Source organism: Entamoeba dispar, genomic scaffold, assembly GCF_000209125.1.
Source record: "Entamoeba dispar SAW760 scf_1105229458315 genomic scaffold, whole genome shotgun sequence".
Taxonomy (NCBI): domain Eukaryota; phylum Evosea; order Mastigamoebida; family Endamoebidae; genus Entamoeba; species Entamoeba dispar.
Window position 1 is genome coordinate 2185 of NW_001853131.1, and position 26838 is coordinate 29022.

The following is a 26838-nucleotide window of genomic DNA, read 5'->3' on the forward strand; positions in this document are numbered from 1 at the left end:
ATTAAATATAATAACAAGTATGTATTTCTAAAAAAAGTTAAGTGAGATTCAGTCTGATTATGATTCTATTTTTTAGAAACAAATACTGAAACGAAAAAAGATTAAAAAAAAGGTTTAGAAAGAACATAATGAAATAAGTAATAACAATAGGAAAAGTAAAGAGAAAGAGAATCCAAGAGACAAGAAGATTGTATAATTTTAAATAGTTTTTTTTGTTGGTGTATTTATTCTTAAACGTCTTTATGATAACTAAAGAAGTTAAACTCATACATAGTTGATATTATATGATTATTATTAATATATTCTTCATTTTTATTTGTTCTTACAAGTTTAAAGATTGTTTAATCAATTCAGATGATTTTACAGTTGAAGATGATTACAATTCAGTTTTATTTGATATTATATTAACAAATGATGAAATTATAGTTAATCTTTGAAGAAAAAATCAATATCTATTGTTTTTAAAATTGATTCATGTACAAAACATACATTAATAGGAGCAAGAACAATTAAGACTCTCAAATTATCAAGTAATTGTCCATTTATCATTGAAACAAATATAAAAGTTGAAAATATTGATACAACAGAAAAGAATAATAGAATCATTTAATATGTTAAAGAGTAGAATAGTATTCATTTAGATCTTTCAAATGATAATGTGAATATTATAAAGTGTAATAAATGATCATTCAGAATTGATGAATATTTTGTACAAAAAAAACAATAAGTACTCAGAAATTGATTGTGACTCTATTACTGATTATTCTAAAATGATTCTTGTTGATGACTGTTTTGATTCTACACTTATTATAGATAAGAATTGGAACTCTGTTCAACCAACAAAAGAGTGTACAATAACTTTATCAAAAAGTATCAATTCACTAAAATTAAAACAACAAAAAGATGTTAGTGTAACTGTTAAAGAAGATGATACAAAACAAGAAAAAGATGTTATTAAGGCTAGTGGACAAGGAGATGATTCAAAACAACAAAGTATGACAGTAGAAATGGATAATTCTGTTACTATTTCATTTATTAAAGTCACTCAAGTTTCTGGTAAATGTAATTCTAATTCAGCATGTGTTTATACAAAACAATCAGATGAAAATATCAAGATTGATGGAGTATCATCATATAAATGTGGTACATACTATCGTATTGGAACTGTGAACACATGTGCTTGTTCATTAAAAGATAATACAAAATCAATAACAAAGTCAAATTTTAATGAACTTGATTGTCAAGAATTTGATGACCTCAAAGAATATACACTAACTTTAACAACAGGACAAAAATATACACTTGGAGAATCTCTGTCATTTAAGTCATTAACAGATTCTTGTAATAATATTGAAATAACGGGTCAAACAAAAGAAAGTCCTGAATTAACATTACAAACAATGAAAATAGGAGATTTAAATCCAACTAATATGAAACTGATAGTAACAGGTACAGTTACTTATGAAGAAGGTAAAAATGTACTGAAATTAACTTCATCTTTTATCAGAAATAATCTCAAAACATCTTCTGATAATAAAAAAGTGTTTACTGCAACTTCTTCTACTGTTTCATTTCCTTCAGTTTCAGTTTCATCTTCTCGTTATATTATATTAAAAAATAGCAAAATCAATGTTCAGAGTATTACTGGAAGTTGTGATAATACAGAACTAAATTATTGTGATTTCATTGCAAGTGATTCTCTTAACTCAATTACGATTAGTGAACAAACTACTTCACTTACTAAATCAGTAATTTCTACTGATAAAGGACAAGTTGTTAGAGTGATGAAATCAGGAGAAATGAATACTACAATTGTATGTTCAATTGATAAAAAAGAAAGTAATTCATTTGATGAACAGTTCACTGCTGTAGAATGTCCATGTTCACTTGGTAACGGCAATAGTAATACTAATTGTGTTTATAATATTCCATCAACAACTAACTCAGTTACGTTAAAAGGAAGAAATGAATTAAAAGAAAAGTTAATAATTGAGTCAAATTCAAATACTATTGATATTAAAGATGTCACTAAAATAACAAATATTCAAGATAATTCAAATACAAACACAATTTCATTGAATGGAGCTAGTGGAGTAACATCTATTTATATTGGAGGAACTGTGAATAAAGTTATATCTAAATTACCATTGATAACAACTGGTTCATTTAGTGCATATTCAGTAGATAAGAGTATTAGTACTAGTTTTGAATTGAAACTAAAAGAGTTTGAGTATGGAGATAAAGATAGAATAATTACTATTACAAAAGAAAACACAAAAGAAAAATCAGTTGAAATTACTATTGAAACTATGAAAGTGAAATCAACTTTACTTTCAATAATTAATAATGGAAATCAATATTCTCTTAAATTAACTAATTTTAACATTGATTCATCATTTCATCCAGATGTTTCAGCACTATTACTTGATGGATTAACTAATCATATTACATTTACTGATAATAATAATATTGTTTCATGTGATGGAAATATGTTATTTACTTCAAAATTAAGTGACGAAGAAAGTAAAACAATATGTTTATTATATCATGAATATTATTCTATATGTACAGATAAAGAAGATGAATGTAATTCTAAAAAGTTACCAACAAAGATTATCATTACTAATTCAAATAACAATTCAAATAAATTGAAACTTGGTTATGAACATGAATTAATAGAATGCAAAACATCTGATTGTTATATTGAATTACAAACAGAATCAAGTGTAACATCTGAAACAATCAATTATGCTATTAAATCAACATATGAAGGAGGATCCACTATTCATCTTACTGGACAAACAAAAAATCTTATTCTTAATGTTGATAATGTTAAAATTGAGAATATAGATAAAGACAATAATAAAGACAAAACACTTACAGTATATGGTAATTGTAATGGAATTGATACGGATACACCAGTTATTTTAAATTCAATGATTATTTCAGGAGATATTAAAGCAAAAACACTTACTACAAGTGGGGATCTACAGTTACTGGAAATAGTATTATCATTTCAGAATTAACAACATTTGGAACAGGTAAGATTAGTTGTAGTAGTGTTGATTTTACAACAAATACAATTTCATTTACAAGTGGAAATGAATTTATATTTAAGTCATTTAAAGTAACATTAACTGATAATAAAAACACAATTCCTGAACATTTCTTAAATTATAATAAAGAATGTAAATTTGAAGGTAGTAAAGTTATTCCTATTAATTCATATCTTACTCAAAATACAGATAATCAACAACAACCAACATATAAATGTTATACAAATAAAAATAAAAATATTGAATTAAATAAACAAACATCATATCTTAATCCTGAGTCTCATAAATGTATTGATGGAAATACATTAATTCAAATCAATTCACCAAGTGTTATTGCATCTGGAATGAAGAAGTTTGATATTGGAATAGATACATATATTTCAGGATTAAGTGGTGTAATTTCAATGGAATCAACATCTGATCATTCAATATCTGTATCTGGTGATAGTTCAAGTGAAATAACTATTAATGGAAATGGAAAAACAGAAACAATTACTGTTTATTCACAATCTATTATATCAGGATTTAATAATGTTATAATTGCAACTGAATCACATGTAACAATTAAATCAGCAACAATTATTAGTGCAATAGTTAATAATGTTAATGTAGATATTAAAGAATGTAATCCAAAAATAACAACTTCATTAAATGATGAAGTTATATTTAATATTGATAAATCTGATAAATTTAGTGTTGATACTACAAAAAATATTGTTGTTAAATCACAATCTAAAATATCTAATATTCCAACAGATTGTATTAGTAAATGTGATGACACTGTCATTTTTAGTAAAAAAGAAAATGGAAATGATTATGTTTGTCAACCAATCACTTTCGAAACAACATACTTTGATAATAGAATAGAATTAAATCCATGTACAACAAATGATATTCCATGTTCTGGAATAATTCATATTAATGATGAGAAAACAACATCAATTGATCTCAAAACAGTTCATGCACAAAAACTAACAATAATAAATTCATTTAGTACTTCTGTTTCAATCACTCTTCCATCTGAATTGAATAATTTAATATTGAATGGTCAATTCACAATTACTAACATTCCAAAAGATTTAACAATAGAAAATGGAAATGTTATTGGTAGAATTGATAAATCAAGTGATGTTTCTATATCATCAATTAATATTGTAAAAGGTACATTCACTATTGATACTAAAGAAGATATATTTCTTACATCAATCAAATCTAATACTGGTTCAATTATCTTTACAAATACAGATACTAACACAATAAGAACAATTACAATCTATGGAAGTATTTCTATTAATGAAATGACTATCAAGAAAACTAAATTTGAATGTACAACTACTGTCACTTCTGTATCCATTAATAAAATGAATGTAAATGATCCAGAAACATATCAAACAGTAGATAATAGTATATTCAATGTTCATAGTTCATTTACAAGAATGAAGATTTCAAATATACCAACAACATGTGTTTACATTTGTAATTTCAGAAATGTAATTGGAACAATGAATAATATTGAAATTGAAGGAGCATCTCAATCAACAAATATATTTTATAAAGGATGTAGTGGTTCATTAATTCCAGAAATTGAACAATGTGAAATTACTAAATCAACAAACATTGATATTTCAGATTCACAATCATATACACTTCCATCTTTGTGTCCTAATAATAATCTTCCTCTTGTATTAACAACTAATTCTGATAATAAAATTAATGTCGAAGGATTTGATGGAATATACAAAGAAGTAACACTAACAAATGATTGTTCAATTAGTTTCACAGGGATTACACAAATAAATCAAATGATCATAAAGAAAAGTATAGAAATTAATAGTGATTTTCAAATAGATGAAATAATTACAAGTGATATAACAAATAATATTATAATAGGATCTAAAGATGTTTATGTAGGAAGTATTAATAGTGACAAAAGTAAAACAAATATTAACATTGAGATTAAAGAAGATAGTAAGATTATGATAGATAATGATATTATTATTTCATCTCTTATTCTTGATGGTAAAAATTCAAGAATTATAACAGAAGGGAAATTAACGACAAATTCTATTCAATTTAAATCTATTAGTTCATCTACTCTTCCATTTATTATTTCTAATACAATCAAATTCACTTCAATAAATATACCAACAATCACTAGTGATATTACAAGTGCTCCATTAATCCAATTAAGTAATTCATCAAATGATAATGGAAATCTACCAGATAATGTATATTTTGCATGTCATGATACAATATATGTATATATTTCTGATTCAAATTCTTATATATGTCCACTTCCATATACATGTATTGATTCTAATAATTGTCAACATCAAACAGGTACAAAATGGAAACAACAATACATATATCCAATAAGTAAAGGTAATGAAATAATATTTGAAGATAATAGTCAAACAACAAATGGATATGATATTATTGAAATTTCACAAGGAAATAAAAGTATTAATATCAAAGGAGGAAGTTATTACATTGTTAGTGAATCAAAACATAATACTGTTACATGTTCTAATGAATGTACAATTTATATTGAAACAACAACAATTGAGAATAATGTTAATTTAGTATTAACAAAATCAAATATTCATATTAAAGATTCACAAAAAGAAACATATATTAATATACTTGATAACAGTAATGGAAAATTAGAAGTAGATTTAGATGGAATTTATAATACACAATTCCATTTGAATGGGAAATCAGGAAATATTAAGTTAGTAGGAATTAATGTATTTAATGAACTTATTCTAGAAGGATCAATAATTAAATCAGATACTTCATTTGACATTGACAAAGTTACATATAAGTCAGGAACATTTGTGTTATCATCATCAAATAATATAGCAAGTATTTCACAATTCAATTATGAATCAAATAATGAACCAAATGAAAGATGTACTCCACTTATTTCACATCAACAAGAACATATTAAGAATGGAGAAATATCGTTTAAGATTAGAAGTATCACTAATTCCAATGAAAAAGTGAAAATGATAGAATGTGGAGGAATTGTTCTTCAAGAATGTAAAACAGATACCATAACATATAATTGTCCACCTATTAGATGTTCATATAAACAAGAAAATAAACTTCCAACAGGATGTTATTGTACATATTCACTTATAAGTAAACAAGAATGTATATTTGATTGTGAGAATGAAAATGAATGTGTATTTAATGATCCAGTAAGTAATTCATTAATAGAAAGAATAATTAACTATGGAGAACACATTTTAATGAAATCAGTTTCAAGTATTTATACAATGAAGATCAATGAAACTATAATTGAATCGAAATTCCCAATAAACATCTATCAAATAATAGATGGAGAAGATAAAAGAATGAAAATTAAAGGAGTGACATTAAATGTTGATTCAATCACAATGAGTAAAGGAACACTTACACTAGAAACAGATAAAATCTTTACAAGAAGAATTGAAATTACAGGAGGAGAAATAGAAATTAATAATATGATTACATTCAGTGAAAATAATAAAGCATTAATTGAAATAGAAGGGAACAAAGAAGTGAAAGAAAGAGGAGTTTTCATAGAAGGAGGAATAATAAAAATAGGAGAAAAAGGGAAGATAATAATGAAAGGAGGAACAAAAGAAGATGGATATGTTAATAAAATCACAATAAAAAATACAATGATAGAAATAGAAGGAAATAGGATAGATGATGATATTATTGTAATAGAAAATGGAGGAGATGTGAAGATTGAAAATATTAGTGTGAAAATTGTTGGAGAGAATAAAGGAGATAAATGTTTTAATTTAATACGAAACAATGATATTGAACGAATTACATTAATAGGATCAAGTGGAGTTATTTTAGATTCACAGCAATACATTTTATCAGCATGTCCAAAAGGAATTGAACCAAATGTTCAAGAATTAGCATGTTCAAATTTAGAAAATAAAGAAAATATAACAACCGAAGTAGAGTGGGAAAGAAAAACATGTCCATGTTCAGGAGATAAGTGTATAATTGATTTTTCATCAACAACAAGTGTAATGTACAAATTAATATCAAATGAAAAGTATGAAGGATTGAAAATATCAGAAGATCAAATCAGAGGAGAAGATGTGAATATTAGTCGAGTGGATGTTTTAGGAACATCAACACTTATTATGAGTAATTGCAGTATAAAAGAAATGAACATTAAAGGAGATAAAAACAAAGAAGTTGTAATGACACTTAAAAGTAATAATAAAGAGAAAAGTTATATAGAAGAAATATTGGGTAATGGAACATATTCAAATGTTGTTATTGATACAGGGGAATTAACAATTGAAAGAATTCAAGGAGTTAATTTAGAAGTTACTTCAAATGGATATTTGAAAATCAACAAAGAAAGTAGTTTTAAAGAACAAAAGATTGATATAGAACACACGTATATTGATATTATGAGTAATGATGTTGATTTTACAGATACAATAATTACAATCAAGCCAATAAACAACAATAGTGCTAATTTAAATATTGGAGATGATGTTGGAGGAAAAACAATGACAACATTAAAGAAGAGTATTATCAATGTTTATTATGAGGAAACAGGAAGTAAAACATTGTTAGTCATCATGAGATTACCAAAAGAAAATGAAATAAAAGTAGAAGAATATCAAATAAACAAAATTTCAAGTAACAAAATAAGTAGAAAAGAAAAAGGAAATTCATATCAATTCAAAGCAGCATGTCATGGAATAGTATTAACCAATCTTGAAGATAAAGACATTGCATGTCCAGAAGATAGACTTGCAGGATATGTTAAAAATACGGAATTCCCTAAATGGACAATTGGAGTTATAGTCATTTTTGTCATAGCTTTGATTGTGATTGTTGTTGTTATCATTGTTTATGCAGTGTATGTCTACTTACAAAGACAAAGAAACTTGAAAGTCTTTTCAGAAAGAGTTAAAAAAAGTAAAGAAGAAAAAAAAGAATATTAAAAAAAAAGAGTTTTTTTATACAAGAAAGAGCAGTAAAAAGAAGAGAATATAAAACAGTGGAATAAAAGAAGAGGTATTAAACAAATTCAACCATTGAACAAATGAATAATACTTTTTGAAACAAAACATAAGAAATACAAAAAACAGAAACAATGAAAAATAAGAATAGAAACCACAATAAGAATGAAACAACAATCAATCAAAACATAATTAAACAAATAACAAACTACAACAAAAGTGTCATATGAAGAGCTATACATTCTGTTATACAATAAAGGATATTGAAAGAGAAAGACTCATTTAAATGGAAATTAATAGAATAAATAAATCTAAATTTTGGTTAGTGGTTGTTTTAGGTTCATTGTCAATATTGTGAAAATGAATAAAGAAGCCCAGTCCATTGTAATTATGTATCTTAATCTTAGTTATTGTCATTATTCAAAAAAAAAATAAAGACATCAATTAATTTTATATCATCACTTACCAACTGTATTTTAGTATTGTTTAGACACAGTTTTGGACATTAATGCCTGATGTTTTTCATCTTTTCATTAACTTTGAACTCAAAAAATATTTTTCATTTTATATAAATCAGTTCTAAATAATTTGAAAGATAGTTAAAATTACTATAAATTATAATATTTATATAAAATTGTATTTTTATAAATACTTTTTTCTTGAAAAACAACTCTTAAACTTAGTTTATATCAATTCATCCAATCAATACACAAGCTACACACTACAAAACAAACGCAAATCAAAAAATAAACAAATGAAACAAATAAGTCTGTTATTTTTGAATATGACAAAGATAACTGAAACATAAATACTTCTGTATTGACATTATTTCAAATAAGACGTTTGTATTTATTATTGGAGATGAACGTGGTAAAGGTGTGGTGGATTTCTTGACTCTCTAATCAGTGATAATGATCTTGGTACATTTTTATCTTCATTGATGTCTTCTGAAGAGTGAATGATGTTCATATGGTTAATATCAAATTATCACATTCAGCTCATCTATTTTATTTGTATAACACGAATTAATGGATTATTTACTTTGTTCAAATTTAAGGGATGTGTTTTTATGAACATAAGAATAACATATCTTGTTTTTCCATTTCATTCAGTCATGAAACTTATTCGTTTTAATGAATGACCAAACCAAATCTATTTTGCTCCAGAACGCATTACAGTAATCCAATGTGTTAATTAACAATGAATTAACTGGTCATTTTCTTAAATAAATTAGTTCTTATTGGAATTCTTGTTTCGTTCTGTAAAAGGTATTGATAAATTACTCAGAACATATAACACTTTTGTTACTCATTCCATAGAAAGAAACTCTCCAATATAATGAGAATCATTCTATGAATTTAACTTTCAGTTGCTAGTTAAAACAAATTCTACAACAGAAGGAATTCATTATGAAAATCAGAATAAAGAACATTCAACACTCAGTAACCAATACACATATTATTATTGACTTGTATTTACTGAAAAGAAGATGAGTCATTAAATAATAGTATGTCAGTTTCATAAAATAACATCAATTTAATATTAGGAATTTAATCTGGTTATATCAATATTAAAAATATTTATACTGCAACAGTTATATTGTTGTACTAGCTCTATTCATTTAGTAAGAAGAAAACAAGTATATCCACTCTCATTGCACATAACCAATATTTAAATTAACACGTGAAACAACAAGTTATTGTGTATCTGTGTTTTAGTTATAAAATGAATACAGTACATAAGTTATTGAAGAATATTATAATGTTGTAGTTGAAACCGTTGTTTATTTTAAAACTAATGTTTATTTTAATTCTTATTGGAACAGTAATTTTGAGTAAAACTTTCATTCATAATCTATAATCAACAAATTAGATTCTATTTTCTCAGAGTTAAGTATTAAAATGGTTATTTCAAAATAACTTATATATCATCCAATAGAATAAAAAAGTTCAGTAGAAACTTGAATGTTATTTTGTAAGTGAATAATCAGTAACTTTTCTTCAAAGATCAGTATTTATACATTTTCATGGAATAAGCACATTCTACTAATAGTTTCTTATTTATGTTTCTTTCAATCTAATAGGAAAATAAAGCCCTTAAAGTCTTAATTAACAAATAAAAAGGTAACTCATTCAAAGAATACAGTCTTTCAATCAACAATGAAAATAAATTCAAAGTTTTAATGAAAGTACAATTCATAATAACACTCAAACGAGATGCAAAGAATAAACAAACTCAATCAACATCGTATCAATGAGAAATCTATAGAATTATGATTGTGATATTAAAAAAATATGTTATATAACACAAATAATTATTAAAAATAAAAATGATGAAAAAGAAAAAAAAAAAAAGAAACTTCAAAAGAAGAATAGAACTTGAAAAATAAAACTAGAAAAGTAAAAAGTGATGATCTCTAATTTGAATGATCAATTTGAAGCATTTTCTATGAATAATGAATCATTTTCATCATTTAGAGTTTGTTTATTTTGATAGTTTAATAGAGATATAAGTATGAATGACAAAAAGCTAACAAAATAAAATGAAAAGACAAGACTTAGTAAAAAGTGTTTTTAGAGAAAAATTTTTCTGTTTTTTTAAAAAAAAAAAGAGAAGAACTAATAGTTTGTAGAGAAATGGGTCTCCAATTAACGAAGACAAGAATGAAGATATTCCTGAGTTCATTACACAGTTACTTGATGAACAAAATGATTTTGAACCACCTAAATCACATACATCTTTTACTGAACCTCATACACCAAGTTCAACAAAGTATGTTTCTGATTTATCTATATCAGAACCAAGTGCACCAATTAGTCCATTTCGAAATTTATCAACTACATTTATTTCACAAAGGAATCAAAGAATTTGTAAATTCTATCAAATTGGTCAGTGTAAATTCGGAGATAATTGTAAATTTCTTCACATTAAAACACTACCACAAGAAAAATTAATTTCAACACAAACACCTCATTTTGAAATAATTTCACCATCTAATGTTTGTATAAGTGATTTTGGAAGTGATTTTTCTAAGATGTGTCATGATCAATATGGATGTCGTTATCTTCAACGACAATTAGAAGATAATAATCCACAAACAACGAAATATATTTTTGAACAGATGTTACCAATTATCACTCCATTAATGTCAGATCCATTTGGAAATTATTTATGTCAAAAACTTATTGAAGTAGTAAATAGTGAACAACGAATACAAATAATTAGAAAAATTACACCAACATTTTTTATTATTTCAAAGAATATTCATGGAACTCGTTCAATTCAAAAATTAATTTCATGTTATTCTACTAAAGAAGAACAAAATATGTTAATAAATGTTATTTCACCATATGTTATTGAATTAATTTTTGATTCAAATGGAAATCATGTTATTCAAGAATGTTTAAAAACATTTGGAAAAAGTGATAATGGGTTTATTTTTGATACAATTGTGAATGATGATAATTTAGTAAAAGTAGCAACTCATAAACATGGATGTTGTGTTGTTCAAAGATGTATTGATTATGGAAATAGACAACAATTAATTACTTTAATAGATGAAATTGTAAAAAATTCATTAATTTTAGTTAAAGATGCATTTGGAAATTATGTTGTACAATATATATTAAATGTAGATATTGTAGGAGTTATTATTGATGTAACAAAAATGCTTCTTAATGATTTAATTGATTTATCAATGCAAAAATTTTCATCAAATGTAATTGAAAAATTAATACGTTCAGATGAAATTGAAGTAAGACAAATGATATTTGATAAATTTTTACAAATTAAAGATGTAACTAAACTCTTACAAGATTCATATGCTAATTATGTGATTCAAACATGTTTAGACCAAAGTTGTTTGTTTTCTTTTAAATATTTATTTTATAATAATAAAATTCATATTTAAATATTTTAGCTGTTGAATATCATTCAAAATTATCAAATTGGATTACTCCTCATTTATCTACTATAAGAAATACACCATATTATAAAAAGATTCAAAATAAACTTCGTCGAGATGAAAACAAACAACATTATAGTGTAAATTAATAAAAGTAAAATCATGTTCTTTGTACGTTCTTTTAACTACTAGACTAATTTATGATTTACTTCATTCTTTTCTTTTTATCTTTAATTGTTATTTAACAAAAATTTAAAAAAAAAATAAAAATAAAAAATAAACTAAAAAAGAATTTGTAAGTAAATGGAAAACAAAGAAGTTATTACTAAATCTAATGGAGTAAATAAACGATATGTTGTTAGATTAATAAAAAGTGATGACTTTAATATTGAAGATAAACCTATTTTTATTGATTTGTCTTGGAGATTAGATATTGTTTTATCATATAAAAATGTATATAAATTAATTCAACCTCAATTTATTATTCGAATTGATGTTGCAGATATTACATTAGCAAAAAAAGACCAAAAGAAAGTAATACAATCAGATGGATCAGTTAAAGTAGCATTAAGTTCATTAAGAAAATCAATTTATTTTGAAATGACTCCAATAATTTTAAATGAAGTAATTGAAGAATTAGAAAAAGGAATAGCAGAATTACGTTCATTAAATACTAAACAAATATTACATAATGCATTAAAAAATAGTCAATAATTTAATTATTTGTTTATTTCTTTAAAATCTTTTAATTAAAAATAGCAACATTATCTAATAATATTTCTCCATCAAACAGAATTTCTAATTCATCAATTTCTAATGATTGTTGTTGTTGTTGTGTATTAAATACAAATTCAAATAATTGTAAAAAATATACTTTACTTAATGTAAATGATGATTGTGAATGTGGAATACCTGCATATTTAAATTTAGCTATTTCTTTTATATTTTTATTTGAATGAATAAATACTGCATTATTATAATTTGATGAACTACCAACTTGATAAAAATTAAATTTTATTCCTTTTGCATAAATTGGAATATTAAATAAATATTTAATAGAACATTTTTTATGACATTGAAGATTTCTATGAAATCTTTGATAAGCATTTTGATAATAAAGTCCAATATATGAAGAATTAGTAGAAATAGTAATATTAGAATAAATCTTTCCATTAGAATCTATTAATATATCATTATTACTTATAAATGTATTAAAATAACCAGAATTCATAGGAAGAACTTCATCAGCAATTTTAAAATCTTGTAACATTTTATAATTAATACAATTAAAATTTAAACTACACATAAAATGACTTCCAATAAAAAGAGAAACAATATAATTAAGTTGATTTTTTGAAATATAATTAGATTGAATTGGAAAAATTTTATCAAGAATAATATGATTATTTGGTTCTTCATAAATTATATTTAAATCATTAGGATTTGCACGTTGAATAAATAAACTACCTGTATAATACAATGAATTATTATAATTTAAAATATTTGTTTGATTTATAAATATTAAATCAGGTGATTCAAAAATTACATAACTTGATAAAAATGGATTAGGATAAATACTAATAGATGGAATTGTTTCAATAAAATAAGATTGCATTTCATTTAATATATTATTTTTTATTGTTTGATTACATGATAATCCACTAAATGAAGTAATTTTAATATTTATAATATTCCAATCTTTTAATAATATTGGAAATTTATTATTTCTATTCATTACTTCTATTAATCTTATTCCAACTGTACCACCATCTCTATCTCCAACAATACCAATTTCTGACATATCAATAGTAAAATTAAAATAATTATTTAATGCTATATTAAGATATTGAAGAATATTATATGTTAAAATACTTCTTGCTTCAATATAAGCTTCTTGTATTGTTAGATTAGAATTTTTACTAATAATTGTTTTATCATTAGAATCTTTATCAAAAAATGATGAATCAATAACAATTCCAATTAAATCATTTTGTGCAAATGTTTTTTGAAGATAATCATATCCATCATCACTATTAATAAGATTTCCAAGTTGATGTGGTAAAATAATTACTGATTTAAAATGTGATGTTTTATTTAATTGAAGAATATCTTTAGGAAAATAAACTTTACCATTTAAAGGAATTATTCTACTATTTAAATGATAATAATCTTGAGATGTAATAGATAATTCAATAAATTTAGACATATCAATTGTTGGTGTTTTAATAGTTGGATTAGCATAACACCCTCTATAATAATTCTCTTTTCCACATCCAAATGTTATTACTTCAATATCTCTTGTTATTATTGGAATATTTGAAATTTTTATGGGAGAATTCTTTTCAACTGCATTAAAAGAATCTGGAATAATAATTGATTTAAAATAAAGAATAGTTCCTCTCCAACTTAATATTGTAATAATTCCTGATGTTATCATAATAAACAGAAAAATTGTTGTAGCAATATAATGATATTTAAATATTGATAATATATATTTCTTTAATATTTTCTTCCATTCTTTTAAATTTTTACAACATAAGAAAATTGTATAAATAAATATTGATAATAGAAAAAGAAGAAAAGTAAAGAATATTGTTGTTGAATAATTCACTAAATAAAAACTACTTAAATTTGTTTTTAAATTAGGAATTATTGAAATAATTAAAGATGTTACTATTCCAATAAGACTCATTGAAATAAATAATGAAGCAGAAAAAATAATTCTTTTGTATAAAACATACATTAATACATTTAATATAATAATTATTATTCCTATTATTTTTGATATTATCATACATCCAATAATTAATATTGAAATAATTAAAATAGAAATAACAAATGTTTGAATATAAAGAATTCTAAATGTATCTTTTTGTTGAATAAGTAAATAAATTAATATTAATGTTATAATTGATGAAATACAACAAAATATTAATGAAAATATTTTTATTGAAACTAAATGTTGTTCAATAAATTTTCTATACTTTTCTATCATTCTATTTAATATTGTTTTATTTACTTTTTCATTTGGAATTGGTGGATATAATTTTTCAACCATTTTATTAATATTAGGTAATTTAAATACAAATTTTTTTGAATTATATTTTGAATAAAGTTTTTCCATTATTTTTGTTATAATTGATGATTTATGTAATCTTTCTTGAACAAAAGGAAATAATAAAATCGTTTGAATACCAAAGACAATTATTAATAATAATACTTCACTTACACCTATTATTAATATTTTTTTAATTTCTTTTGTATCTGGTGTTGTTTTTAATAATACATAAGTAAATATATAACTAAATAACAATATTACACAAACAATTGTTATAGTTAATCGTTTATACCAATTATGTTGTTTTGTTGTTATTTGAGAATATGATATTTCATTATTTTCATTATTATTTTCAATAAGAATACTAGGAGATAATGTCTCTTCATTCATTTCAATTTCTTTGTTCATTTCTTGACAATTAGATAGATAATTCATCAAAGAAAAAGTTAATTTTGTTTATCTTTTCATTTTATTTTATTTTTTTTGATTTTTATTTTTATTTTTTTTTGATTTTAGATTTTCTTTTTTATTTCATTTCTTTCAAAAGTAAGAGTTAATCCTCAAAGGAAAAGATTAAAACGGAAGAACTTGAAACTGATTTATTATTAGATTAGTATGAATTTGTACAGTACAAATCCTTTCACAGAATTTTATGTTGCAATTAGTCACCTTCAAAAAGAAGGAAAATTTCCATCAAACTATATGGATGAGATACAAGATGGTACAACAAAAAAGTATTTTGCAGTACCAGTGCCATTTGTAAAGAGTATTCATGATGCTGCAGTTGCATATAGTTCATTTCATGAAGAAGATAAAATAGAAATTGAAAAATTATACAAATTACCTAAATTAGATACAATAATGGGATTAAGTGATGAAAATGGATATCTTAAAGGAGAAATAAAAGAAGGAATAGATTATTTATTAATTAGTAAAAAGAATAAGAAAATGATAAAAAGATTATATGGATTTTTTGATGAAGATATAATATTTCCTAAATTACCTAAAGTTTATATTTATAAAACACAAAAATATGTTATCAAAGAAAGTATTCCAATACATTTAACTATTACTCTTCATTTTATTGGAATTAACCAAACAGAAAGTATAATTGAACGTACAAAAGAAGTATATAAAAATATTACAATTTCAAAAGCAATTAAGAATTTACAAAAAGAATTTCAAAATGATATTAAATTTATAAATTATGAAGTTAAAGTAATGAAAAATGAAGAAGAAGAAGTAGAAAATTTAGAAAATATTGTATCAACAATTATTATTAATTCAAATGAATTAAATAAAGTTAATATTCAAATTATTGAAAAACAAACACCAATGATAAATTCAATTTATTCATATGCATCAAATATTAGTTCAAGATATTCTGGATATTATGGAATTAGAAATGAAGAAGAACCAAATGGAATAAAAGGTGTTTGTGGATTACATAATTTAGGAAATACATGTTATATGAATTCTGCTATTCAATGTTTAATTCATACAATTCCATTAGTTCAATTTTTTCAAAAAGAAGATTGGAAAAAAGAAATTAATATAAATAATCCATTAGGAACATCTGGTAAATTAGTTGAACAATGGTATCAATTATTAATAAAATATTGGTCAGGTTATTCTACTATTACTCCTAGAGAATTTAAATATGCTATTGGAGAATTTGCACCACAATTTAGTGGATATCAACAACATGATTCACAAGAATTAGTAGCATATTTAATTGATGGAATACATGAAGATTTAAATCGTGTTTTAAAAAAACCATATATTGAAACACCTGATTATAATAATGAACCAGATAATGAATGGGCTATAGCTGAATGGAATAGATATAAACAAAGAAATGATTCAATTATTACAGATTTATTTGCAGCACAACTTAAAAGTAAAGTTATTTGTGATGTTTGTCATAATATAAATATGAGATTTGATCCATATGTATTCTTATCACTTGCAATTCCAAATAAACAAAATTCAGTATCAATTTATGTTTGTGATAAGAAATATCAAAATACTAAAACAATTAAACTTAATATTAAAGGAAAAAATATTGAAGAAATTATTAAAGAATCAACAAAAGATATTTGTTTAAATACAAATCCAAATAATTTTGTTATTGTACAATTTGGATATGAAAAAAAAATTGAAAGAATAATAAAAGATGGTAAATTAGAAAAAGATATGGAATATGGTATTATTGAAAAACAAGATGATGAATCAGATTTTATTGTTTATGATTGTTTAATAAAATATGCTTCTTATAAACAATATAGAATACCAGTTGTATTTGGAAAATCAATTAATAAAGAAATTGTTGATGAAAAATTATTTGAATTATTTAAAGATACTTATAAAAGTAAATTAAATGAATGGGAACCAAAAATAAATATTTCTAATAAAAAAGTTCATGAAGAAGAAGAAGATAATGATGATGATGATAATGAAGATGATATGAATAATAATATTAAAGAAAATCAAAATAATAGTATATTAATTTTTAATAATAAAAAATTAGAAAATCAACATGAAGAACAAAAAATTGAAATTGATGAACTTAAAGAAAAAGAAGAAATTAAAGAAAAAAAATGGAATTTTGAATTTAAAGAAGAAAATGAAAATATTATTCAATGTCAAAGTATTGATAATGGTGTATTTAAATATTTATATGATAGAGGAATGTCATATCATTATAATCAAACAGATGGTGATCCTGTTACTCTTGAAGAATGTTTTGAAACATTTGAAGCAGAAGAATTAATGGATGAAAATAATAAAGTTTATTGTTCTAAATGTAAAGAACACCAATTATCACATAAAAAAGTTGATCTTTGGAGTACTAATCAAATACTTATTATTCATTTAAAAAGATTTGGTAATAGTTGTGGTTATTCTCGTGATAAAATTACTACCTTTGTTGATTTTCCAATTGAATCATTAGATCTTACTAGATTTGTTAAACATTATGATCCAACAACACCTCCAATTTATAATTTATATGGTGTTACTAATCATATGGGTTCTCTTGGTGGTGGACATTATGTCGCATCTGCTCGTGTTGGAAAGGATTGGTATGATTTTAATGATTCAAGTACTTCAAAGATTGAGGGGACAAAAGAAAATATTGTTTCAAAGAATGCTTATGTATTGTATTACATTAGAAAAGATATTGACCAACAAATAAGTATCAATACAGAAGAATTTATAAAAGACGAAAATAATGAAATTCAAAAAGAAGTAATACAAGAAAGGGGTAATGGATTAATGAAAGAAATTTAAAAGAAGAAGAAGAAGGGAAAAATAAAATAAATAATGAGAAAGAATACTGAAGAAAATATATCCCTAATTCAAAAAAAAAGAAAATTTCAATTATTTTTAGTTTTTAATAAAAAATAAAAAATAAATAAAAAAAAACTTAAAAAGAATAAAAGGAAAAGATGCAAGAATCAGAATTACTTCATAACCAATTAAAAGTAGAAGAATTAAAAAAAGAGGAAGAAATAGAAAATAATTTAGAAAAGAAAAAAACACCAGGAATTGATATGAAAAGAGTTAATTTAATAAAGAAAAGAGATGAAGATATTATTGCAGAAAATATCCAAGGAGAACTTAAAGAAGAAGAAAGAGAAAATATAAAAGTTAAAGAAAAAGAAATAAAAGAAGAAAAGAAAGAAAAAGAAAACTATCCATGTATGCAAATTATTGATCAAGAAGGAATTTTTGCAGATGAAAATCAAAAAGAAAGAATTACATTTGAAGAATTTATTCAAGAAAATACAAAATTTAAAGAATTAGGATTTAATTATAATATGTTAAGTATTCTTGGACCACAAAATAGTGGAAAATCAACATTATTAAATTATTTATTTGATACAGATTTTACAGTATTAAATGAAAAAAATGGAAGACAAAGAACAACAAGAGGAGTTTGGTTAGGATTAGTTGGAGATAGAAAAGATATTATAATTATGGATTTAGAAGGATCAGATGGATCAATAAGAGAAGATGATTTATCATTTGAAAGAAAAATATCATTATTTAGTTTATCAGTTTGTAGTGTTTTAATGGTTAATATATGGTCACATGATGTTGGTAGATATGGAGCATCAAATATGTCATTATTAAAAAATATATTTGAACTTAATTTACAATTATTTCAAAAAGAAGATTCACCTAAAACATTAATTCTTTTTGTTATTCGTGATAGAGATCAAAAAAAACCATTTGAAAATACTAAAAGTGTATTATTAGAAGATATTATGAAAATTTGGGATAATGTTGCACGTCCAGAATGTTTTAAACGTGCACCTATTGATAAATTTTTTGATTTAGAATTTACATCATTACCTCATTTTAAACATGATAAAGAATTATTTATTCAAGAAGTAAAAGAATTAAAAAAAAGATTTGATTGTAAAAATCAAAATACTTATTTTAGAAGTATTTATAATAAAGAAATTCCAGCAGATGGATTAGCATTATTTACAAAACAAGTATGGAGTTCAATTAAATCTAATAAAGATCTTGATCTTCCAAGTCAAAAAGAAATGTTAGCAAGATTTAGATGTGATGAATTGATTGAAAATATTTTTAATGAATTTGAAAAAGAAATAGAAGAAATTAAAATAAAACATTCTGAAAAACATATTTTTAATAATTTTAAAATATTTTGTGATTGTTTATATGATAAAAAAATGAAAGAATTTATGAATATTGCTTCTAAATATTTAGATAGAGTTGTTAAAGAAAAAGCTGATCTTCTTAGTGAAAAAATGTTAAATGAAATTTCATATTTATTTCAAACTCAAATGACACTTGCTATTAATTATATTAAAACAATGCTTACTACAAGTTATGTTACTTTAAAAAATCAATATATTACAGAACAATCTTCTCTTTTTGATCCAACAAAATATGCTGGATATGCTGAACAAATGGATGATTTTAATATTACAATTAAAAATGAATGGGAAAAAATATCAACTCAAAGTGTTCCTTCTAATATTGAAAATAATTTTGAAATAGAAATTAATACATTAGATAGATTTATTAATAAATTATATGAAATTGGAAGAAGAGATCTTATTGAAGCTTTAATGACTCATTTTAAAAAACATTTACAAAATATCATGAAACCACTTCTTCTTCCTTTATTTGAACAATCAAACAAAAATATGTGGGAACAAGTTAGAAAAATTGTTCTTGAAACTACAAGTCAAAATCTTCAAGAATTAGAAAATGGAATGATTAATTCATTAAAAATGAATAAAGATGATGTTGAAAAAAAATTAAATGAACTTCAAGTTTATATTATTGATGCTGTAAGATCTACAATATTAGAAAGACCTGGATTTGTTAGTAATTTAATGGAAAATAAATTTATTTCTATCTTTAGATTAGATAATGAAGGTTTACCAAAAAAATGGAAACAAAATGAAGATCTTAGTAAACCTTACTTTAAAGCTAAAGCTGAAGCTGAAAAAATTCTTGATTTATTTTCTTATATTAGAATGGATCCTAAAGATGATAATTTCTCTTTTATTTCTATTAATCCTGCAACTGGTAAAAAAATGATTATTGAAGAACCTGAAAATGGTGTTATTGATCAAACTAAAGTTCTTTTTTCTTTAAGTGAAAGACTTAGTATTTATGAAGGATTTCAAAATATGGCTGAAGCTAATTTTATGAGAGCACAACAAGAACTTGCTGCTATTACTGTTCATTCTAAAACTCCAATGTGGTTAATTCTTTTAATTGCATTTTTATCTTTTGATAATATAGTATATGTATTAAAATCTCCTACTTTACTTGCATTAACTTTAATTATTATTGCTATTATTTATTCATTAAATAAATTCGGTTATGCTTATTTGATTGATTCTGTTATTTCTTTCATTCTTAGTATTTCTTGGTCAAGTGTTCTTTATTTAATTCAAGACCTTGGATTATTTAAAAATCTCTTACCTAAACCTGAAGCTCCAAAAAGAAAAAGACCTCAAAAGAAAATTCAAGATGATAAACCTAAATCCCCTCTTCTTGTAACTCATAAAAAACTTCCTTCTGTTATGGGTGATGTTACAATTGATAACATTGATTCTTTAAATTCTTTTGATGATGCTTTTAAATTGGTCGGTCATGATGAAAAACCTATTAGAAAACCATTCCGTCCATTACCTAATAGAGAAACTCAGTCAATGAGAAATATCCCTACTTCAGCTTCATTTACTAAATCTCAATCAATGTTCATCAAACGAAATATTACTACTGCTTCTTCTCTTAATAAACCAAATGAAACTAAAGAGTTTTGATTTATTTTTTTTCTTAACTTGATTCATTTTTTCAATCATTTTAAATTGTTTTTTCTTTTATTATCTTTATTTTATTTACTTATTTATTTTATTCTTTATTTCTTTTTGTTTTAAATACATTTAATTCAATCATTATCATCTTTTACTTTAAAAGTCTTTGATTTTATTCACAACTTACTACTTATTTATCAAATTTCATTGTATTAATGTAATTTTTCCCTTTCTTTTTCAATAACTTTTTTATTTATTAAAAATACAAATGGAGTTTATTCTTTAAAACTTATTTTATTAGTTGTTTTAATGAGAATCAGAAATAATTCAATGAACTGACATGTCTTTGTTAGAAGAAATAAGTCCCCTTCCTTCATTTGAGGTAAGTGGAATGGTTATTAGTTTGTTTTCATTATATCACAAGAGCCTTGGTCCAGTGCCTACATATTAACTAAACATTAATCCAGCTACTCCATCATTTATTCTTTTGAAAAGATGATATAAACACAAACTTATCAAATCCTATTTTAGAGGATAGTTAAATTATGTACTGTATTATTGAAGTATATATAAATTATAACATGGTAATAATACCAATAAAAACTATTTCTTTGACTGATAACTTGGTGTTATTCAAATAAATTAGGAACTATTCCACAACAATGAGTTTATTTAATTTTGTTGTAAATAAAAGAGGGTATCAGTATAATTGAATGTTGAGTTGTATTTTTCATAACTCAAAGAAAGTCTTAACAGAAAAGAGATAAAGAGAAAAAAATGTTGTTATTTTACAGAGAACAAATTCATAGAATATTTAATAACAGTTTTTGTAAATGAAAAAATAAAATGAAAAGGATAAAAATAATGGAATTAATTACTAAAAGAACAACACATCATAGAAAATATTAAGTTATGAACCTATTTATTTTTAGTCAGGATATAATTGTAATTTAATTTCTTTGTAATTAGCATAGTTAGAATGAATCAATCTCAACTCAACTGTGCTTGTTGGTGAAGAATAATATTTAAGGAAATTGTTTTTTGGATTGAAAAATGCATCATTTTAACTTAAACAATAAAATGATAAAATAAGAAAAAGGTTTTTTGTTAATCTAAAAATATTTTCTTTTTTCACATCAAAACAAAGTTTGAAAAATGTTGATGACTTTTACTCTAATTTCCTTATTTTTAATTTAATTTCGAAATAATTTATAATTATTTCAAATAACTCTAAAAAAAAAGAGAAAAAAAGAAGAAGTTGAAAAAAAGTAAATTCGTTTTTAGTTGTTTTATTATCCAAAAATATATTTCATTCGAAAAGAAAAGAAGGGAATAGGACAAGTTCTGAAAAAAAAAAAGAAAGTTTAGCAAATTTAAACAACTCATAGAACTTCAAATTTTCAGGATATGAAATTATTATTATTAAATATCTTATTATTATGTTGTCTTGCTGACAAACTTAACGAATTCTCAGCAGACATTGACTATTATGATCTTGGTATTATGTCTCGTGGAAAGAATGCAGGTTCATGGTATCATTCTTACACCAACCAATATGATGTCTTCTATTATTTAGCTATGCAACCATGGAGACATTTTGTGTGGACTACTTGTAGTGGAAATGGTAATACTGACTGTTATAAATACACTATTAATGAAGATCACAATCTTAACAGTCAACAATTGGCTAATATTAAGACTCTTGATAAACAAGATTTTTGTCAAAAAGAATATGCATACCCAATTGAAAAATATGAAATTGATTGGGATAATGTTCCAGTTGATGAACAACAAATTGAGAGTGCAGACATTAACGGAAAAACATGCTTCAAATATGCAGCTAAAAGACCATTGGCTTATGTCTATTTAAATACAAAAATGACTTATGCAACAAAAACAGAAGCTTATGATGTTTGTAGAATGGACTTCATTGGAGGAAGATCAATTACCTTCAGATCATTTAACAACGAAAACAAAGCATTCATTGATCAATATAATACAAACACTACATCAAAGTGTATTCTTGATGTTAACAAGAATAATGTTGATACACATCTTGCAATTATTCTTGGTATTACTGATTCTACAGTTATTAAATCTCTTCAAGAGAAGTTATCTACTTTAAACCAATTAACTACAGTAAAAGGAGTAACATTGTACTATCTTAAAGGAGATTCATATGCAACTGCCAATATTGATTTGAAGAATTTAAATTATAATACTCTTACTCAATACACAGCAGGATCAGGACAAGTTGATCCACTTGTTAATATCGCTAAGAGAGATTTAGCTGATAAGATTTCAAAGAAGACAATTAAAAGAGGAACTATGATTGTATTAATGGACAAGGCACTTGGATCAGAATTTGATGCAGAAACTGCATTTGATAGAAATAATATTACTGTCCACACTGTTGTTCTTAATAGAAATAAAGACCAAAAGATTACACGTAGTGCTTTGAAACTTGTTTCACTTGGACCACATTATCATGAATTTACAGGTAATAGTGAAGTAGAAACTACTATCAATGCATTGTTCAAGGGAATTAGAGCTAATTTAACAGAAAGATGTGATAGAAATAAATGTTCAGGATTTTGTGATGCAATGAACAGATGTACATGTCCAATGTGTTGTGAGAATGATTGCTTCTACACATCATGTGATGTAGAAACAGGATCATGTATTCCATGGCCTAAAGCTAAACCAAAGGCAAAGAAAGAATGTCCAGATACCTGTGTAGGTTCATATGAATGTAGAGATCTTGAAGGATGTGTTATCAAACAATACAACAAATCTTGTGAACCAAAAGTAAAATGTATGGTACCATATTGTGAGGGAGATAGTGTTACTGAAACATGTAAACAAAAGCCTAACTGTGAAGCAGATCAAAAACCAAGTTCAGATGGATATTGTTGGAGTTATACATGTGATGAAACTACTGGTTTTTGTAAGAAAGATAAACATGGAGACAAATGCACAGGAAAGACTACTAACTGTCAAGAATATGTTTGTGATTCACAACAGAGATGTACTGTTCAAGAAAAGGTATGTGTAAAAACATCACCATATATTGAAATGTCATGTTATGTAGCTAAATGTAATCTCAATACAGGTATGTGTGAGAACAGATTATCATGTGATACATATTCATCATGTGGTGGAGATTCTACCGGATCAGCATGTAAGTGTGATGCATCAACTGGTAATCAATGTAAATGTAATAAAGTAAAGAATGGTAATTATTGTGATTCTAATAAACACGAAATTTGTGATTATACTGGAGACAAGCCACAATGTGTTGTCTCTGAATGTACAGAAGATCTTGTTAGAGATGGATGTCTTATTAAGAGATGTAATAAGACAAGTAAGACTACATATTGGGAGAATGTTGATTGTTCTAATACTAAGATTACATTTGCTAATGATGGTAAATCTGAAACTATGTGCAAAGATCATTACTCAGCTACATGTTTGAATGGAGAATGTGTTGTTCAAGCAGTTGGTGATGTTTCTAATGTAGGATGTGGATATTGTTCAATGGGAACAGACAATGTTATTAGATATCATGATGATTGTAGTTCACGTAAATCACAATGTGGAAACTTTAATGGTAAATGTAAACAAAATGAAAAAGACAAATCTTATTCATGTGAATTTGATAAAGATGACACTTCTAAATCTGACAATGACATTTGTGCTAAGTGTTCTAGTTTAACATGTCCAGCTGATGCCACATACAGAACATACACTTATGATGCAAAAACAGGAACATGTAAAGTAACTGTTAAACCAACACCAGCATGTTCAGAATGTGAAGGAGGTAAATTTACAGAGAAATGCAAAGATCAAAAATTAGAACGTAAAGTTACTTTAGAAGATGGAAAAGAGTATGATTATACTATTCCAAAAGATTGTGTTAATGAACAATGTATTCCAAGAACCTATGTTGATTGTTTAGCTAATGACGATAACTTTGGAAAGATTTATAACTTCTATTTACCATGTCAAGCATATGTTACAGCTACTTATCATTACAGTTCATTATTCAATTTAACTAAATACAAACTTCATTTACCACAAAGTGAAGAATTTATGAAAGAGGCAGACAAAGAAGCATATTGTACATACAAAATAACAACAAGAGAATGTAAAACATGCTCATTAGTTGAAAGTAAGGATAAAGTACAAGAAGTTGATTTATGTGCAGAAGAAACTAATAATGGAGGAGTTCCATATAAATGCAAGAACAATGAATGTATTATTGATCCTAACTTTGATTGTCAACCAGTTGAATGTACAATTCAAGAGATTATTATTGAGGAAAAAGATGGAGTAAAAACAACAACCTGTAAGAGTACTTCAAAAACAACATGTGACACTAACAACAAGAAAATTGAAGAAGCACGTAAAGCATTCCTTAATGGAAAAGAAGGAGTAGAAAATGTAGAATGTGCAGGTACTGTTTGTCAAAATGATAATAGCTGTCCAATTGTTATTAATGCAACAAAATGTAATCAAAATACAGAAGTAGATTATGGATGTAGAGTAATGACAGGAGAATGTGATGGTACAACATACTTTTGTAAGTTTGTACCACTTACTGATGATCCATCATTAGATATTGCTTATTTCAGAATTAAATCAGGAGTAGAACTTAACAATGCTTGTAAGAAATATAAATGTGTTGAGAATAAAGGAAGTGATGGAACAATAACACACACATGGGAGATTGATACCGAAAAATCAAATATTGATCCAAAAGCAAGAAATCCATGTGAAACAGCAACATGTGATCCAGCTACAGGTGAAACAGTATATAACAAGAAAACATGTACAGTCTCAGAAGAATTCCCAACAATTACACCAAATCAAGGAAGATGTTTCTATTGTCAATGCTCATATCTTGATGGATCAGCAGTTCTTACTATGTATGAAGAAACTGATACAGAATATTATGATCTTGATGCATGTGGTAATTGCCGTGTCTGGAATCAATCAGATAGAACACAACAACTCAATAACTATACTGAATGTATTCTCGCAGGAGAAATTAATAATGTTGGAGCCATCGCAGCAGCAACTACTGTAGCAGCAGTTGTTGTTTCTGTTGTAGTTGCATTAATTGTTGTTTCTATTGGATTGTTTAAGACATACCAACTTGTTTCATCAGCTATGAAGAATGCTATCACAACAACCAATGAGAATGCAGAATATGTTGGAGCAGAAAACGAAGCTACTAATGCTGCTACTTATAATGGATAATTAATTTAATTATCATGGTGTTAATTTATTTTTATTTTTTAGCTACATTAATAAAGATGTTAAGGTGTATTTTTTTGTTTATCATATTACTTTTTAATAGAGCTAAAATAAGAAAATTACCAATAGAACTAGGAAGATCTTTGAAATAGAAAAGAAAAGATGGAAAAAAGAATAAATGAATTATATCAACGAGCAAAAGCAGATGAAGATTTTATTACAGTCTCACAACTGGCAAAGGAATACTAAATTCCAGATGAGC

General features: G+C 24.6%; 7 protein-coding genes across 7 annotated transcripts, besides 30 other annotated features; 6 read left to right on the plus strand and 1 right to left on the minus strand.

Annotated features, from left to right (window-relative positions):
• Positions 1–698: 698 nt before the first annotated feature.
• Positions 699–8026, plus strand: EDI_213610 (uncharacterized protein; the record flags this gene model as incomplete). The annotated part of the gene is made up of 2 exons (XM_001734477.1): positions 699–2992; positions 3052–8026. 2 exons carry the CDS (start codon positions 699–701, stop codon positions 8024–8026), a joined length of 7269 nt encoding a protein of 2422 aa, XP_001734529.1.
• Positions 3265–3310: a sequence feature (AT_rich).
• Positions 6634–6744: a microsatellite.
• A 118-nt stretch (positions 8027–8144) lies between the features above and the next one.
• Positions 8145–8263: a microsatellite.
• A 328-nt stretch (positions 8264–8591) lies between these two features.
• Positions 8592–8695: a sequence feature (AT_rich).
• Positions 8696–10362: 1667 nt separating this feature from the next.
• Positions 10363–10450: a microsatellite.
• Positions 10451–10453: 3 nt separating this feature from the next.
• Positions 10454–12097, plus strand: EDI_213620 (uncharacterized protein; the record flags this gene model as incomplete). Its single annotated transcript, XM_001734478.1, has 3 exons — positions 10454–10522; positions 10677–11904; positions 11964–12097. 3 exons carry the CDS (start codon positions 10454–10456, stop codon positions 12095–12097), a joined length of 1431 nt encoding a protein of 476 aa, XP_001734530.1.
• Positions 11915–11962: a sequence feature (AT_rich).
• Positions 12098–12191: 94 nt separating the features above from the next.
• Positions 12192–12236: a microsatellite.
• Positions 12237–12251: 15 nt separating this feature from the next.
• On the plus strand, positions 12252–12662 carry EDI_213630 (uncharacterized protein; the record flags this gene model as incomplete). The annotated part of the gene is made up of 1 exon (XM_001734479.1): positions 12252–12662. The coding sequence occupies one exon, from the start codon at positions 12252–12254 to the stop codon at positions 12660–12662; it is 411 nt and encodes a 136-aa protein (XP_001734531.1).
• Positions 12658–12706: a sequence feature (AT_rich).
• On the minus strand, positions 12694–15414 carry EDI_213640 (uncharacterized protein; the record flags this gene model as incomplete). The annotated part of the gene is made up of 1 exon (XM_001734480.1): positions 12694–15414. One exon carries the CDS (start codon positions 15412–15414, stop codon positions 12694–12696), a length of 2721 nt encoding a protein of 906 aa, XP_001734532.1.
• Positions 12985–13006: a sequence feature (AT_rich).
• Positions 13217–13246: a sequence feature (AT_rich).
• Positions 13431–13475: a sequence feature (AT_rich).
• Positions 13567–13588: a sequence feature (AT_rich).
• Positions 13620–13641: a sequence feature (AT_rich).
• Positions 13758–13780: a sequence feature (AT_rich).
• Positions 14410–14457: a sequence feature (AT_rich).
• Positions 14661–14899: a sequence feature (AT_rich).
• Positions 15005–15055: a sequence feature (AT_rich).
• Positions 15181–15203: a sequence feature (AT_rich).
• A 38-nt stretch (positions 15415–15452) lies between the features above and the next one.
• Positions 15453–15538: a microsatellite.
• An 83-nt stretch (positions 15539–15621) lies between these two features.
• On the plus strand, positions 15622–18297 carry EDI_213650 (ubiquitin carboxyl-terminal hydrolase, putative; the record flags this gene model as incomplete). The annotated part of the gene is made up of 1 exon (XM_001734481.1): positions 15622–18297. The coding sequence occupies one exon, from the start codon at positions 15622–15624 to the stop codon at positions 18295–18297; it is 2676 nt and encodes an 891-aa protein (XP_001734533.1).
• Positions 16278–16326: a sequence feature (AT_rich).
• Positions 17443–17472: a microsatellite.
• Positions 17476–17535: a sequence feature (AT_rich).
• A 105-nt stretch (positions 18298–18402) lies between the features above and the next one.
• Positions 18403–18546: a microsatellite.
• Positions 18456–21326, plus strand: EDI_213660 (protein SEY1, putative; the record flags this gene model as incomplete). The annotated part of the gene is made up of 1 exon (XM_001734482.1): positions 18456–21326. One exon carries the CDS (start codon positions 18456–18458, stop codon positions 21324–21326), a length of 2871 nt encoding a protein of 956 aa, XP_001734534.1.
• Positions 18660–18700: a microsatellite.
• Positions 19663–19689: a sequence feature (AT_rich).
• Positions 20018–20081: a sequence feature (AT_rich).
• Positions 21321–21476: a microsatellite.
• Positions 21477–22499: 1023 nt separating this feature from the next.
• Positions 22500–22538: a sequence feature (AT_rich).
• A 186-nt stretch (positions 22539–22724) lies between these two features.
• On the plus strand, positions 22725–26579 carry EDI_213670 (170 kDa surface lectin precursor, putative; the record flags this gene model as incomplete). The annotated part of the gene is made up of 1 exon (XM_001734483.1): positions 22725–26579. One exon carries the CDS (start codon positions 22725–22727, stop codon positions 26577–26579), a length of 3855 nt encoding a protein of 1284 aa, XP_001734535.1.
• Positions 22728–22758: a sequence feature (AT_rich).
• A 20-nt stretch (positions 26580–26599) lies between the features above and the next one.
• Positions 26600–26620: a sequence feature (AT_rich).
• Between the last annotated feature and the right edge of the window lie 218 nt (positions 26621–26838).